The 17,155-nt window shown below is 27.1% G+C and overlaps 1 protein-coding gene across 1 annotated transcript in view; it reads right to left on the bottom strand.

The window, feature by feature from the left end:
• Positions 1-17,155, bottom strand: part of LOC101241416 (neuropilin-2) — a 66,628-nt gene that overhangs the window by 32,051 nt on the left and 17,422 nt on the right. Inside the window, exons 3-5 of the mRNA XM_065798058.1 lie at positions 12,001-12,056; positions 9,423-9,615; positions 6,703-6,898 (exon numbers count right to left, since the gene is read on the bottom strand). Of these exons, the coding sequence (XP_065654130.1) occupies positions 6,703-6,898; positions 9,423-9,615; positions 12,001-12,056 (445 nt within the window). The remainder of the gene's footprint in view (positions 1-6,702; positions 6,899-9,422; positions 9,616-12,000; positions 12,057-17,155) is intronic.

Here is a 17,155-nt window from a genome sequence, read left to right as displayed (position 1 = left end):
AATGTTTGTTAATAAAAGATTAAAGTGATTTAGGTATCAGCATGTAGAGAGAACAATGTTTGTTAGCAAAAGACTAAAGTGATTTTGGTATCAGCATAGTAAAAGAGGTAACAGCTTCATGATTAAATGGTAAAAGTAGAAGTAAGAAAACTTGAAGAGAGTGCTTTATATATTGTATGAATGAGCTTTAGTTAAGGAAAGAAAATGCTCTAGATTATTTATATTAGAGAAACAGCATAAATAAGGAAGGATAAAACCTGATGATGATGATGATGATGATGATAATGATGATAACGATGATGATGATGGTGATGATGATAATAATGATGATGATGATGGTGATGGTGATGATGAAGATGAAGATGATAAGGATGATAATGATGATGATGATGATGATGATGATGATAATGATAATGATGATGATGATGATGATGATGATGATGATCATCATCATCATCATCATCATCATCATCATCATCATCATCATCATCATCATCATCATGTTGATTATAATGATGTTTATATATGCATATATATACAAAATATAACATGAATTTTGAATTATAAAAAATGTACTTTAGAATGTATAAATGTTTATGGAGCCCCAGTCAAAATTTAACCCAGGTGGCTTCCTAACCGTAGTTTGAGGTAATAATTCCATAATCTGAAATGCAATGATTTTTAACTTTAACAATGTAATTATAGGCAGGGTATAGCATACATCCTTTATCTAAGGCTCCTTGAAGAATAGTTTGATAATACTACTCACTCTACAGTCTAAGATTAGCGCTAAAGCTTCTTCTGTTGAGAAGCGCTAATTTAGCTTCTTCATTTTAGAGCATGATATTACAGGACCCATCAAATTCACATTCCATCAAATATTGTTAAACTTTTAAAAACTTTAAAAAGCATCTTTTATTCTTTTCTGTTAAGATTAAAAATAAGTGCATAAAACTTTCAGTGATAACTACTAATTTTTCATTAACTTCTGACAATCATCTTTTCTTAGACCTTTTTAGGAAATCTTGAAATGATTTTGATAGTGCACCTCATAAATTTTTTTAACTAATCTTGCAGTTGACGTTATAAATTCCCTTTTTAACCATTTCTTGTAACAATTTATAAATCTTCCTGTCAAGCTATTCTTTTTAAAGGCTTTCATAAATTTTTCAGTTAAACTTATAGGGTTGTGCTTGGGATTGAGAAATCTATATACGAATTTCAATTTTTGATTCTTTACTAATAAAATTTGTATGACTTATTTTCATTTTTTTTTGAGCAAAAATGCTTTTGATCTTCAAGTATTAAAACTTTATCTCAAACTATTTGATTTTTCCTGAATATCATCTTTTTTTTTAATGTTAATTCACCTCCCCAATGCCATGAAGGCCACTACAGTTGAGGAGGCTACTTTAATTATAGTTAAAACCCTCAACTTTAACTCCAAAACACGAACCTTGATCATTGTTCAAATAAGATCGTTAAAACAAGTTAAGTGTGGTATTACCAGGGACGTGGTGGGGATCAAACATTATTTTAATTATTCAAAAGAATGTTCAATCCCTTAAACAATATTTGATCCCTTAAATAATGTTTGATTGCCTAAATAATGTTCGATCCCTTAAATAATATTATTTTAATTGTTCTGTTGATCAAAACTTTATATTTAACAACTTAATGTTTAAAACAAAATTAAACACCTGGGTAAAATATGTTTTTGGATCAATTTTTGTTGTTAAAAAAATTACTTTTCTTGAACTTTTGGACTTCAAACCACCCTTTAGTAACCACCCTTAGATAATTATTTTGAATATTATCTACAACCAGCTGTAGATAATATTCAAAATAATTGGGGAGCTTGAAAATTTAAATCTTGTCTACACATATCATATTTATTTTAAAATTCAAGCAGGTTGACATGAAATAGAAACCGTTAAAAACGAATTGAAAACCGCATCTTTTTTCATTTTTTGACCATTTTTCTAAATATTTCAAACCTTCAAAAAATGCCTAGGGCAGTGTACTAAAAGTAGTAGTACACTTATTCTTTTTGAATTCACCTACGTAGAATCTGAAAAGATTACATTCGAAAAAAGAAATTCATTTTGCTCAGAATGCTGTCAAATTGTTGGTCCTGGTATTCAACATCTTTGCAGCAAAAAAAAACTGTTCAAAATCTTCATGCCTTAATTACTTCAAAGAATCAAAATATCGCTGAGTTGTTTCTTGTGCGCTTAAAAAATATCTGTTGTTGGTGATAGCAAAAAATAAAACTTGCAACAAGAGGAAAAGCTCTTCCTGTTAAAGTATTCAGAGACCGATCACCTATAAGAATATAAGAAGTGAATCAATCATGAACTTGAAGATAAACAATGATCTTCCAAATTGTGCAGTGTTAGGAATAATGAAGGAGATAAGAAAAGATATTGGACAATCTGGAATACAGGAGAACACCTATGCTGATGTTACGAACAGGTCACACTACTTGAATAGGTTTTACGATGTGATAAAAAGTTAGCTCAATATCGGTAAAAACTTTTTTGAAAAAGATATTGTTTATTGCACTGACCTATCTAAGCTTGTAACTGAAGTTTGTTCCTTCAGAAAAATGTATACTTTTAATTCTGTTATATGTGTTGGTATTGATGGAGTGCAGGGATCTCTAAAGATTGTCATGAACGTGTTTGACCTATCAGTATTAGATTTTCAACTAAAAAACCAGAAATACCCGGGGTCAACAAAGTGATTATTTTAGACATAGTTCGAAACGTAGAAGAGAATTATCACAATCTGAAAATACTTTTCCAGCTCCTTCAACTCAATCAGTTGAAGTTTACTTTGGCTTCTGACCTCAAATTGATCAACATTGGATTATCAGTAAGTATCTTATTTCATTGATATTTTATATTTTAAGTAAGCAATACCTATAAGTTATTTTCTATAATCAAGGGTCATGGTGGTAAATACTTGTGTTTGTGATAACAAACCTCGTATACAGATGCAATATTATATAAATGTTACTTATCCATGTCTGTTGGATGAGAAATTGACAGAAGAAATTATCAACATAATTCCACCACCTGAATATCATATTTATGAACAGCATGTTGGTAAAATTATTGATCTCCTCTTCACTGATAAAAATCTAAAGGAGTTTCTTGAGAAGAAAACGGTTATCAGGCACGGCTATAATGGTGGTGGTTTCGATGGACCTAACTGTGCCAAAGTTTTAAGATCATTGGACAAAATGAAACTTTATTCTCCAATTGAATATCTGGAATTGAAAAATACCTTTCTTTTTCATTTTTGTAACATATTATAATTTTTAAAATACTGTTTGTGACATTTCATTCGACTGATTTTGTTATCGGAGATTTATTCATGTTTTGTGTGTGTCAGTAGAGACAGAAAATTTGTCGCATTCCTATTAGATTTTTGACAAGAAGATAATTGTAACTATTATTTTTCTAATATTCATTAAAATGATAATTTTTTTGCTAAAAATCAGGGCAGTAAGATCACAGGGGCAGGAATACCCTTGAAAAAAATGACCCCTACATCCACCTGTTTGAGGGAAATTATTTTAATAAAAATATTCTTTATCTTGAATTCAAACATAAATTGTAATTAGGTTTCAAATTTTATCAAAATATATTTTGATGTTCAAAAGATATAGCCAAATTAAAGTTTAGGACCCCTCATTTTTTGAAGGTTTTAAATATTTAGAAAAATGGTCAAAAAATGAAAAAAGATGCAGTTTTTAATTTGTTTTCAACGGTTTCTATTTCGTGTCAACCTGCTCAAAAGAGTGGTTAAAAAAAATCTGAAGTAAAAATAACTTCAACTAAAAACCTCTGAAAATGAGCAGTGTATGGATGGGTTCTAGACCACTGTGCGATAAAAAAAGTGTAAATTGCTTATTTCTAGCAATTTAATTTTACCTAATTACCAAATTCATTCATTTAGAATTTGCAATTAATTAAAAAAGATTTTATGAATCATTTTATTCATTATTTTTAGCGCTTTCACTTTGTTATTTCAACAAGTTTAGCGTGTATTGTGTGTTATGCTATTTTAGTTGTATTTTGTGCACTTTTTTGATCCAGTGTTTATATACGTATACAACCAATTTTCTTTTTAGCAAAATGAAATTAAAAAGGGGAATAAAAATTTTTAGGTTTAAAAGAGCAAATTTCTGGCAAAAAAATAAAAGTTAATTGTTCAAAAAAATTTAGTATTGAGCACACTTTATTACAATTAAAGGTCAATAAAGTTAAATTCAAGCATTCACTATGATTACATTTTCTAATTGCACTTTATTAAAAAAAAAAGTCGATAAAGTTAAACTCAAGCATTTTTTTTTAATTATATTTTCTATTTGTACATAAATATAACACATTTCCATTACTTAACTAATTCACAAAAAAAACTCTAAAACTTGACCCGGTAGTTAAATCGCTGTCTAAAAAATTTTGATATGTCGCTATCAACCAGCTGTAGATTTGTAGGTATTTTGTAGCTAGCTTCAAAGCTACCATATGTAGCTAGCGACACATTCAGCGCCATATGTAGCTAGCGACAGCATTCAGCTGTAACTTTTGGGGGCCCTGTGCAGAAACTAAAAAAAAAAATTTTTTCTTTTAATTCGTAGTAATTTATGGTATTGGAGAAGTTTTTCTAATTTATTTAATAGGGGGCCCAGTGCGATTGCACTTGTTGCACTTGCGATAGTACAGCGCTGGACACATTGCTACAAAATCACAATGTTTAAAGTTCAATTACTCTCATAATTATAACAGACACTAAAAATCATTAAAAATCGAACTTTTAAAGATGTTAAAGACATTAGAAAAAAAAAAAAATAAGAAAAAAAAATTGCTCGAAAATCGCTATAAAGCTAGATAGTTCCCACCAGTAAGTAATCTTTGAAACAGTGGAAAAATTAAGGAAATGGATTTTTTTAAAAACAACTTAAAAATAACACCTAAAATGAGTACCTAAAAAGTCTGAGTATTAAACATGGTTTTAATAAATAACAAATTAAAATATTAAATTTTATGATTATTTAAATATATTAGGTTCTATTTAAATAACTCTTTTAATCCTTAGAGGTTAATTTTATAAGTTTACCACTTTTAAATTTTAAATTTAGTAAAAAAAATATGTACTTAGCAGATTTTTGCATCATTTTTTTATTAAACTCATTCACGAATAATAAGATTGTGAGATAAATACGTATTTTCCTTATTCTCTTCACTTGAAAATTTAAACCGCCAAGGTAAAAAAAGAATCTTTCAATTCTTTTTTTACCTTGGCGGTTTCATAATAAAAATTTATATAAAAGTTCTTTTTTTTTAGCTTTACAGGTCTTTTTGAATTTTCTATCTTATCTATATAGTTTAAGAGTTTTACGATTATTAACCTTTATTTTAAATGTTTCTTGGTTTTCAGTTTTTAAATTAAATTTCAATTACATTTGACACGCTTAAAATTAAGTTTTATACAAATGGCGGATCTTAAATGTTGTAAACTGTCTAAATAAAAACTAAATATGCAATGAATTCGATGAAACAGTGTTAGTTCAAAAATCCAACAATAGCACGAAAAAACAAATAACAAAAGGAAACAAGCTGTTGAAGAAAACTTAAAATTAGAAAAGCGTTTTTACTAATTTATATATATATATATATATATGCATATATACATATGTATGTATTTACTTTTATAATGTATGCATATATATATATATATATATATATATATATATATATATATATATATATATATATATATATATATATATATATATATGCATATATACATATGTATGTATATATATATATATATAAATATATAATGTATTGAATTAGAAAACTTGCGTGTTCTTACTAGATAGACCACAACCCATGAACTACTTAAACTAGTTCAAAAAATATTTTTCGTATTGTTAAATTCGAATTCAGAACAACACCATACTGAGCAGATTTTTTTTGTTTTAATGTTTTGTTTATTGACTTGATATTAAAAAAATGGCCAAATTTTTTTTCTGTTGTTGATTACTTGTGTGTTGTTGATTAAAAAAGCATACTAAATGTATTCTTAAATTTTGTAAAAAATTATTTTCATAAATAACAAACATATTTTATGAAACTGTAATTCAAACTTTGTAACAATTGTTTGCAATTTTTATAATGTTAATTACTTCATTTATCAAAGCGCTAAAATAAATCTTTATTTAAACATTACAAAATAAAAAGGATTTTAGCATAACCTAAATAGCATACACAAAATCATAAGTTTTGTAAATAAAATGCATGTGTATTTATGTAAACATACATAATTTTTTTAAATTGTCAAGTTATTTTTGCACACACCCAATATATAAATATACTGTATAGTTATGTATGTGTTTATAGTATTTACTATGTAAATACTATAAACATTTTATCTAGTTATATTTTACTTTTTCTTTTTTTTTGTTAGCTTACTTTAGAACACTTTTTTATTTTTATTAATCCAATTTTTTATATTTATATTTATTTATTTGTATTTATTCTATTAAATACCTTTAAAAATCATTGATTTAATAAAATTAAATAAACTAAAACTTTAAAGCATATTTTAAGTCTATATAACATATTGAATCAACTTAATTATAAATAAATTCAAACTAATTAACAGTAACAAAATATTAATTTATACCTTGAATAACAATAGGTAACTTCTCAATGAAAGATTGCTCTGTGATATCTGTACTCCTTTCTTTGACAGGTGAAAAATAATCATAAGATAGTTTAACAACACTTAAAACATTATGAAAACCAGGGAGTAAAAACTCATCAGATATCCGAGCAGTAAAGTTAAAATATGCTTTTCTTGAAAGCTCCAATTCCTCGAGCTAAAAAAATTTCAATATTGATATTAATAAGGACTGATATAATTAGGCAGTCAATTAAAAATCAGATAAGCACTTGTTAAATAGTTTTGAGAGAGAAGAAGTAGTTTGAGAATTTATATTATACATGTATATATATATATATATATATATATATATATATATATATATATATATATATATATATATATATATATATATATATATATATATATATATATATATATATATATATATATATATATATATATATATATATATATATATATATATCATCAGGTCAGCAAAAATATTTCAACACAAAGGTTTTACAATAAAACAAAGAAACAAGGTCAGCAATTTTTTGCCGAACTTAAACACTTTTATATCGGCAGTTAGGTTGGCATTGCTGAATGCCGACCCTAATTCCAAGGGCTAATATATATAAATATATATATACAAAATATATATATAAAACCTCACCCAAGACACAGATTATATTTTATAATATTTATGATATTTCATTAGATATGCAGCACAATAAAAATGATCAAATTTTATTTCTTTGGAAACTATTAAATCTCTGTAAATATAAGCTCTTTGGTGTATTATCTGTTTCCATTTTCAGATGTTGCATGTCTGGAATTGTTTTCGATGCGTTCACTTTCTTTACCCAACATCCTTTTGTTTATTTCGTTTGTTTTTTTTAAACATATTAACTTCCAACAAGGCTGTAAGCAACCACTATTAGAGTTGGAAGTTATTGGAAGAGAAAAAAAGAAGTTTAAAAAGCAAGATAACAATTAACAGATAACAAATAGCATACATATTTATATATATACATATATATACATATATATGTGTATGTATATATATATATACACACACACACACACACACACACACACACACACACACACACACACACACACACACACATATAATCATATATTAATGGTGAAGGTATATGAATACACATAAGTATATATATAATAAATATTTTATAATTATATGTTCATAGAATGAATAAAGTTCAGGGTGTCTGTCAATATTTTAAGGTGTTTTTTTCTGAACTTCTTTTAATAATAATATAATATCCCTGATCCACTACCTGATTCTCCCTGATTTACTACCTAATCCACTCCCTAATTTAATTTAAAGTTACCCAAATTAACTTCAGATAAATTAGACTTAGACTCTTTTAAAAAATGCTCTTAAATTGTAAAAATATAAATATTAATACAACCTACATTTAAAGTATCAAGAGAAGTTCATAAAACTATCTGCTGAACAAAAGTTTATATTACATATATAATTTACAACTGTCTTAAGTTAAGAAAGTTTGATGAAGAGCCATTTGCTCTGATTTATCTAAATTTTTACTGATTTATCTGAAATTTCACCCAACTTTCCTGATTATTCCAAGATTTTTTTTCAGATATCTGAATTTCCTAACTTTTCTCTGTTTCCCTAATCTGGCAGACAAACTGAAGTTGCTAAAGCAACATCACTTTGACAAAAAAGTCACTCTCAGAATAAACAGGTTTTTTTGAAATTTACTATATCATGATAGCTAAAAGATAAAAAGTTTCTGATAGCCATATATTCAGATAGACCCAATACAGATGACAATCTATTCCAACTTAAAATGTAAGCAAGCAGTTGCCAGGTATAGAGAAGTATATAGAAACAAGAACTACAGAATTTTCAGCCTTTTTTGTTAACAACCTACACTTTAATACATAATGAAAAATCAAATGTTAAATTGAGCTAAAACAGAACCTCAACAAGCAACAATGATTGCTAAGCCCTACAATAGCATTTTTTAAACTATCATTATTTATAATTTAAATTGATTTTAATCATCTTTAACAAACAATAAATAGTGAGTTAATTTTTTTTTTCTTTATGGTTTTTATTCAAGATTGAGATTTATTGAAATCGCCACTATTATTATCATTGTTATTACATCATTATTACTATGACATCATCATCTAACATGATATATAACAAGATAAATGGTGTTCACAGTGAAAGATTATGAATAAAAAATTTTTAATTTTTTAATTCATTTAAACACTTAATTCAAAAATGTTTTCTAAAACCCTTATTTTGTTTTCATGTTTGAAAATGCATCTTTCTGTTTACTAATATTAGCAGTTTGTATAATTTAATGTAATCAAAAAGAAAATAATTAAACAAAAGTTTTTTAAAATAAAATAAAAACTTTATTACATTATTTGACCTTTGAATATATCTTTAACATAAATTTATGGTATAACAAATTATTTTTATGGCATAAAAACATAATTTTCTGATTTAATATAATTCATAATTTTTATATTTTATTATATTTATAGATATACTTCATTGTTTAAGTATAAAAATTGTTTCCTCAATTATTTTAAATATTAAACCGTATTCAATATACTTGAATGTTCCAAAACTTATTATTAATTTTAAAATATTTATATACTGGTATAAACGATAATAAAGTAATATAAAAAATTATTTAAATAAATATTGAATTTAAATAAAGCATAAGAACCTGAAGCTTAACGTTGCCATTTTTTTCAATCAGATATTTTGTGTTGGGGTGTAAATAGGAAGCATGTTGAATTTTCACGAAAGGTGACAAAAATATTGTTATGGAGATTTTGATCACAGAAGTATTATTTTCATATATGTTGCTTGTGTTAATATTTTGCAGAAGAAATGAATATTCTATGGTATCGTTGAGTCTGAAAAACAAACATTGTGTATAAATTTTATATAAAATAAAGTTAAAAATACCAGTGAAACAAGATTAGTTTAAACTTAATCTTGCACAAAGATTTTTTGCAGCCATCAATCTGATGACTGCTTACAACAAATATTCTGCAGTTATAAGTGTGATGACTGCAGATGATAAACATTTTGCAGAAATTAGGCTGACAAAATTTCATAAAAATTGATTTTTTTCTGATTATTATCTTTTTGTCTAATTTTTAATGATGGCCTGAAGTGTTTTTTAGTAAACATTTTATTAATTATTATAACCATAAATTATTTTTGTCATTTTTGTAATAGACTTCATTACAATTATTTACGTGCTATTATTATTTGATATAATAAGATATTTATTAAATTTTTAAAGCAAATAATCAATAGAGTCCAAACATAATAGCACGTAAATAATTACAATGAAAAAGGTGACTGAAAAAGAGCCTAATTGGAGGAGTAGATATAATTGGGAAGGGTTGTTCTAAATGAAGCTCACATTTTTATTGTTTTGAGAAAAATAAAAAACAAAAAATCAGACAAAGTATTTTTTGATTAGCAACATTTTTGATTTTAATTATTTTGATAATGAGTCATGCAATCTTAATTTATATTTTTAATGACAAAAAAAACAAACACAAGCCATATTGAAAGCACTTACAGACCACTTTAGCCCAAGAACCATAATTCCTACATTACTGCTCTAGGCCATCCCCTTGTAAAGCTTTTCAACTATTTAAATATCGAATTAAAAAAATATGAAAATATTAGAATAGTTTATCAAAAGTAATATTATTTGAAAAATTTTATAAATTTATAAAAATAAAGTATAATAACAGTAGTTCAGGTTGTACTCTTGTTGTACTCTAATAGAAGTAGTTTAGGTTGTGCTTTTGTTGTACTCTAATAGATATAGATTGCACTAAATGTTATTAAATACAAAATTCTTTCACAGTTCAATATATTTATCAATTCGGCAAAGGTTGTAAATAATAATAAAAGTATAAATAATTGTAAATAAAGATTGTTAGAACTTAGTATATCTCCATTCTATAGATAAATTATCAGAGTCATTAAATCAGTATTCAATGTTATAGCATATCCATTTTCTTTACCAAAATCTAAATTATAATCAGAGTACTGAACTTGTATGGAATCTATTTCTTCTATTTCTTCTTCCATATCACTAGTAACCAAACATTCATTGTTGTCAAACATTTTTTTAGGAATATAATTTTTTGGTATATAAACACAAGCCTCCACAGCAGAATGCAGCTCGTGATAGTGGCAAAGTTGATTTAAATTGCCTTACATACTACCATATTTTTTTCATTTTGGCTGCTAAGTGATGCAAAAACATCATTTTTTAAAAAAATCCCAAAGTTTGCCAACTTAGCTTAAATCATATGCTTAACTGTTTATGCATTTGTCTGCTTAATTATTTCCGTCAAATTCAGAACATAGCAATCAATTGCATTTGCTTCTATTCCAAGCACATGAACTGTAACAGGAAATTATGAAATTTGAGGACACTTGTAAGCAACTAAAACAACTGTGTTTTAAAAACCAACTAATATAATGCCACACAAAATAAAAACCATACAAAAATGTATTTTTGGTTTCTCCACATAAAGACTATATAAAAATGTTTAAAATTTTTTTGTTATTTTTTTTGAATAATATATTAATTTTAATTCTAAAATTTACACTATATTTTGCTGCAAAGCTCAACGTATCTTTTCACTTTTATTGAATGTTTAGAAAAAAATATTTGAATATCAAATTATCATAAAAACATCCAAACATACTCAAATATCAAGTATTCAAATACTCAAACTGGATGGTCTAATTAGCTCGCTTTTAGAAAAACACTCTTTAACTATAACTCAGAAATTCAACTTTATAAACATTAGATTAAACTTTTCAAAGAAACAAGGGCATTTTTCTTAATTCAAAACAACTGCTTTTACCCATTATAATAATTTTAGAAAGAAAAAGTCACTATTTATGGATGTAAAAGGTAAATTTTAAGTTAACGTATAAATCACCTTTGCAACAGAAAACCCTTTTGCTTTATGCACTTTTACAATAGTTGTAAATATTAAAATCATTAAAAAAACACTATAGGTGTTACAAAATTTATTTGTTTGTTGATAATTATTATTGATTTTTGATAATTTTTTGCTTGATTTTAAACAAAAAATTGATTTTATAACATCCAAAAACATGTTTTTCAGAAAAAATAAATTTTGTAATGTTGTTACAATTTTTAAATTAATTTTCCTAAAACATATACTTATACAAACTTAAATATTAAATTATCAAGATAAAATGTTTTTAAATAACATTTACATAAAAAATCATACCTTGTTTGTATTGGAATACTTGGCTCATTGAGAAATTGAAAGTTTAATGTGGGAAACTAAATATAATTAGAATAAATAAATTTGGAAAACAATCATAAAGCACTAATTATTTTAGTTGCCTAAAATAATTTTTTGCTTAGAGAAGATGAGTTAGAAGAAAGATTTTGTGAGTAAAGCTATGTTGTACTTATCTTACCTTATGTGTTTAAAAGTGGAATACACCTAGATGTTTTCCATCTAATACCTGTTTTGTTGGATTATTTTGACAAATGAGTTTAATAACCTTGTATTTGACGCATTATTTCTCAGTTCCATTTACCTTGAACAACAAAAAGACATTCATACTTTATATGATGAACTTTTTGAATTTTTTTAACATAAGTGCTTCAATAATTCCTAGAGAAATCAAACCATTTTAAAAAGAGAAATCCATTTTAGGTCATAAAATGCGATACATACTTGTAAAGCATATTTATTTAAATATTTATTTAACGTATAAGAATCAACTCTAATTAAATTATTCAACAGTTTTTTTTTTCCTTTTCTTTTGTTGCAAGGGAACTAAACAACAATATTAAATTTTCAACAGCAATCTGAGCAAAATGGAGTTCTGCTTTTCAGATTCTTTGTAGATAAATTCAGAATGAATAAACTTAGGATACTAGAAGTATTTAATTTTATTACCAAATAGCAGATAAGTGACATTGTCATTTTGTTATTTCATTATTACTAACTCTTCAAATTGCTAACAATCATACAACTAGGAAGTCTATAGAGCCTAACTGATAGTCTTACTTTTTTGTTTAGCATATAGATTTGCCTTGCAGCTAATGTCTACATCACATTTTTGTGTCATCACAGAAAATCCAATGATAATATAGAACTCTATATGAATCATTAGAATTGTTCCACAATTCACATAATTTTATTTTTATTATTATTTTTTTAATTTTAATTCACTCCTGACAAGGCTGCAAGCAACCATTATTAAGTGGGCAGTTACTTGAAAACAAAAAATACAGTCGAAAAGTAAAAAATGGTAATGTACTTGATGAGTCATCTACTTTTCATCTTCTAGGTTTAACTCTTACTTCGGATCTTTTTTGGAAACCATATATCAAATCGATAGCAAAATTATCATTTGCTAAGGTTGCACCTCTTTAGCGTGCTCGCCACTTTCTTACTCCAGATTCTATTCTTTATCTCTATTAATCTCAAATTCGTCTTTGTATGGAGTACTATTGCCATATCTGGGACAGATCTTAAAATGATGCCCTTTCTCTCTTAGACAAGGTACAAAAATGCATAGTTGGGCCTGCTCTTGTAGCCAACATCCAACCATTATCACATTGTTGTAATGTTGCTTCTCTTTCTCTTTTCTACAAATACTATAATAGGTACTGCTCTAATAAGCTAACGTCTCTTGTGCCATCTACTTGTGCCATCTACTTGTGTTACTCATCATTCTATTACATCTCATTGGCTTATATATCATTAGTAAGAATGATTTACAACAACCTTTGAGCCGCTACCATTATAGTACTTTTAAAAAAGAGAAAGAGATGCAACCTTTGGATGATGGGAGAGAGGCTCAAACTTGGCAGATAAAGGTCTAACTTCATTTACTTAGCATTTTGGATCTTCTCTAGAAAAGAATGAGCATCATTAGAAAAACCAGCTCAAATATGACAACAGGGGAGGAATAAGATATTTTTAGAGGTAGAGAATCAAATCAGGAGTAAGAATATGGTGAGCACGAGAAAGAGAAGCAACTTTAGCAATGTTAACTAAGCAATTGATTGTATAAAAGGCATCCATGAGAGACCAGTAGTAATCGATAATCCAAGAAGAAGTAAAGAAGAGGGTTCAGTAAAAGGATTGCCATTCATCAATTAGGGAGTGTCGACAGCATTGCAATAGTGGTTTGCAGTAAATAACTGAGTTTTTTTAGAGTTAAAATTCACAAACCACTGCATATAAAAATTTTTATATGCCCCAAGTTGTTACAGAAGTGAGATCAGATTCAAGATTGGCCTGTTCGAAAAAAGAAGAATTTTGTAATACCCATCAATACTGAGATCTAAAAATGGAACAGCCGAATTTAAATGGCTCACAAAGAGCAAGCAATTCTGGTGAATTTTGCAAGAGTTAAGATTCAACTGACGGAAGGTTACAGACTTTGTTTGCCCTAATGTTAGATAAAATTGTAGTTCCTATTCTGTTAAAAGCATGCCAGTTCAACACGAAAAGAATTTAAGAAATCAAAAAAAATTATCTTCACAAGATAAATCCTCATTAGCGATAATTAAACTTTGAACAGGATCATTTAAAAATAATTTACTAATAGTTTAAATATGTAAATTGGCAAGTTTACTTAAATTTATTACTAATAAAACAAAAACAAAAACATGGTCAAGTTTACTTAAATATATTTAATAAATAATACTTATGAAACAGTAATTATGAAAAATCTAAGGGAAAAAACTTTTAATTGCCAAAACCGACGACACCGGGGTGATAAGGGCTTTTTTTGTTTTTAGAAAATTTTAGATATAGAGGACCTTTTTTAGAAATTGACGATTGTGCCCTTCCACTTCGAAACCCGTATCCAGGCACGTAGCAACCGGGGGTCAGCAGGGGCGTTTGCTTCCCCTACCTAATAATTTTTTTTTACCTAATAATTTTTTTACCTAATAATTACCTAATAATTTTTTTACCTAATAATTTTTTGCCCCCTACCTAATAATTTTTAAAATAAAAAATTTTTAAATTAGTTTTTGAAAAAAAGCAAACGATTACAAATTAAGATATAAAAGAAAAAAAGGATACAATAGACCTAATTTGTTATCCATATTTTCGGTATAAGTTCCTTTTACAAAAGTTTGAGACCTACTACTATTTAGCCTACCCAGCAGTATTGCCCCCCCCCCCCCCCCACACACACACACACACACACAGTGGCGGGGCCCAGGGCTAATTTTTGGGAGAAAAAATGTCTTAATAATAAAAAAATTGTTTTGTATTTTCTTTTGTTAATTTTTGTGAGTAGATCATTATTGATTAATGATGAAAACTCTGCGATAACTAGATCAGTTATGTTCTTGAAAAAAAAGACATTTTGAAAGTTCTACCCTTAAAAAAATTGATAAATGGTTTAAAAAAATGTAATTACTATTTTATGTCATATTTTCTTGCATCTTTTAAAGATATAATTAATACTAGTATATTATTAATATAGAACCTTGTGGATTTAGAAAAGCTTTAGTCTAAAGCTTTTTACAGGATTACGATTGCTAATGTGTTCTAGTTTGCTTAAACCAGCTTCTTTCCAATTGCATTTCCTCGATAAACTTACAGTTCACATTAAGATCATCCATTGATCATTGTACTTTTTAAAATAAATTCAATTGTATTTCAGTGAATATTCCCGTGACATCTATAGTTTTTGTTCAAAAAATTTTTAATTTTTAATTTTCTTAAACAATCTTTATATGAGTCTTACATAGATAAAACAAAAAAGACAAAATGCAATAATGTAAAAATGTAAGATACAAAAAATGAATTAAAAAATTTGGGGGCTTTTTGTTCTTAAGCTCCAATCATCTCAATTTGTTGCAAAGCATGTTTATTTGACACAAGTATAAACATATAAATGTTTGGAGTTTGCTCCATGTTTGAAAGTTAGCCATCTCAAAGATAAAAAAATGTTGGATCTGCCCCTGCTTTGGGGCAAACTGAAAATGCCCCAATTATCATCGTTATCTTCCTTTTTCTTTGTAACTTCTTCTATTAACTGTTCATTTGTTTGTTAAAGGTACTGTACTCATTTAGTTTTCTTATGCAGAAATGACATATCGGATGTTGTACCTGAAGATTTATTTTGAAGCTCTTCAAAGGGATAGTTGTCTTCTTCCGAATGGGCAGATTTCAGCTTATCTTCCGAAATTCGTTATTTCGTTCTTTCCGTTAATTCATTTTGTTCCTTCCGTTAATTTGTTAAAAAAACTTTCTCAAAACAATTAACGATCGTGTATGTTTTCCTTTTTGTCATGCAAGATTAAGCATTTTCATTGCATCTAAAATCTTAAAAATAGTAAGATCTTTTCTTTTATCAATATATTGATAAAAGAACCAATATATTGATAAATAAAAGAAAGATATTTTTTTTTATCAGTATATTGATAAAAAAAAGTTATAGATTTCTTACTGTATTTTAGATTTTAGATGCAATGATTATGCTTAATCTTGCATGATAAAAAGTGAAAACATCCATCATTGCAGGAATTTCGGAGTTTCGGTCGTAGCTAGAGATAAGACCAGTAATTGCAATGAACTTTCAAAGAGCGTTTATTTCCCGGATCCACTTGTTGAAGTTCAGATGTGATTTCGGTGCTTAAAAAAAGGAATCAATAGATGTTACATTATCAATCGTTGTGCTTGACTGTTATTTATTATAAACGCTACTCTTTTTTTTTTCTTTCATAAACTTTGTATTCATTTCTCGTATCGTATAAACGCTACTTTTTTTTTTTCTTTTGTAAACTTTGTTTTCATTTCTGGTATCCGCTCTTCAAAAAGAACACTATCCGTCCACCTTTTATTTTGATTTCTGTATCTGTAAGGCAAATGCTTAACTCCTTTAAAGCCAAAATGATTTTAATTTACTTATTACAAATATAGGGATTTTATTACCCGCTGTATCTGCTGCAACCATTCCTGTAAGACGAAATTTACTGTGGATTTGCTTATTAAAGCCTCAGATCAAAGATTTAGTGACTTATTAGATTGCATACGAAAAACAATTTCCACTTCCTATGCATTATGAATTTCATCAAGTTTATATTTTGTAGAGAGATTTGTTTCCTTCTACGACATGGTCATTTCAGTCCTACAACAGTTACTCATACACCGCCTTTAAAGAAACAATTCAACCATCAGTCTCTTGAAAATCTTTAATATTATTATTTTAAGCAAGATAGGTGTTCCAAGATGTCCTTACAGTCTTATCACAGAGTACCGTGGATGAGCATTTATTAGGAAGTTCATGCCTCCTTCTTAAACGATGTTGCGAAACTTGTCCAGAGGTGAGGTTTGAACCAGGGATCCTTTGTTTCTAAGGCAAGTGTGCTACCACTGCGCCACGGCTGCTCATTTC

Source organism: Hydra vulgaris, chromosome 05 (genome assembly GCF_038396675.1).
Source record: "Hydra vulgaris chromosome 05, alternate assembly HydraT2T_AEP".
NCBI lineage: Eukaryota > Metazoa > Cnidaria > Hydrozoa > Anthoathecata > Hydridae > Hydra > Hydra vulgaris.
Note: the sequence above shows the minus strand (reverse complement) of the source record. Positions and strands in the feature narration are given on the sequence as shown.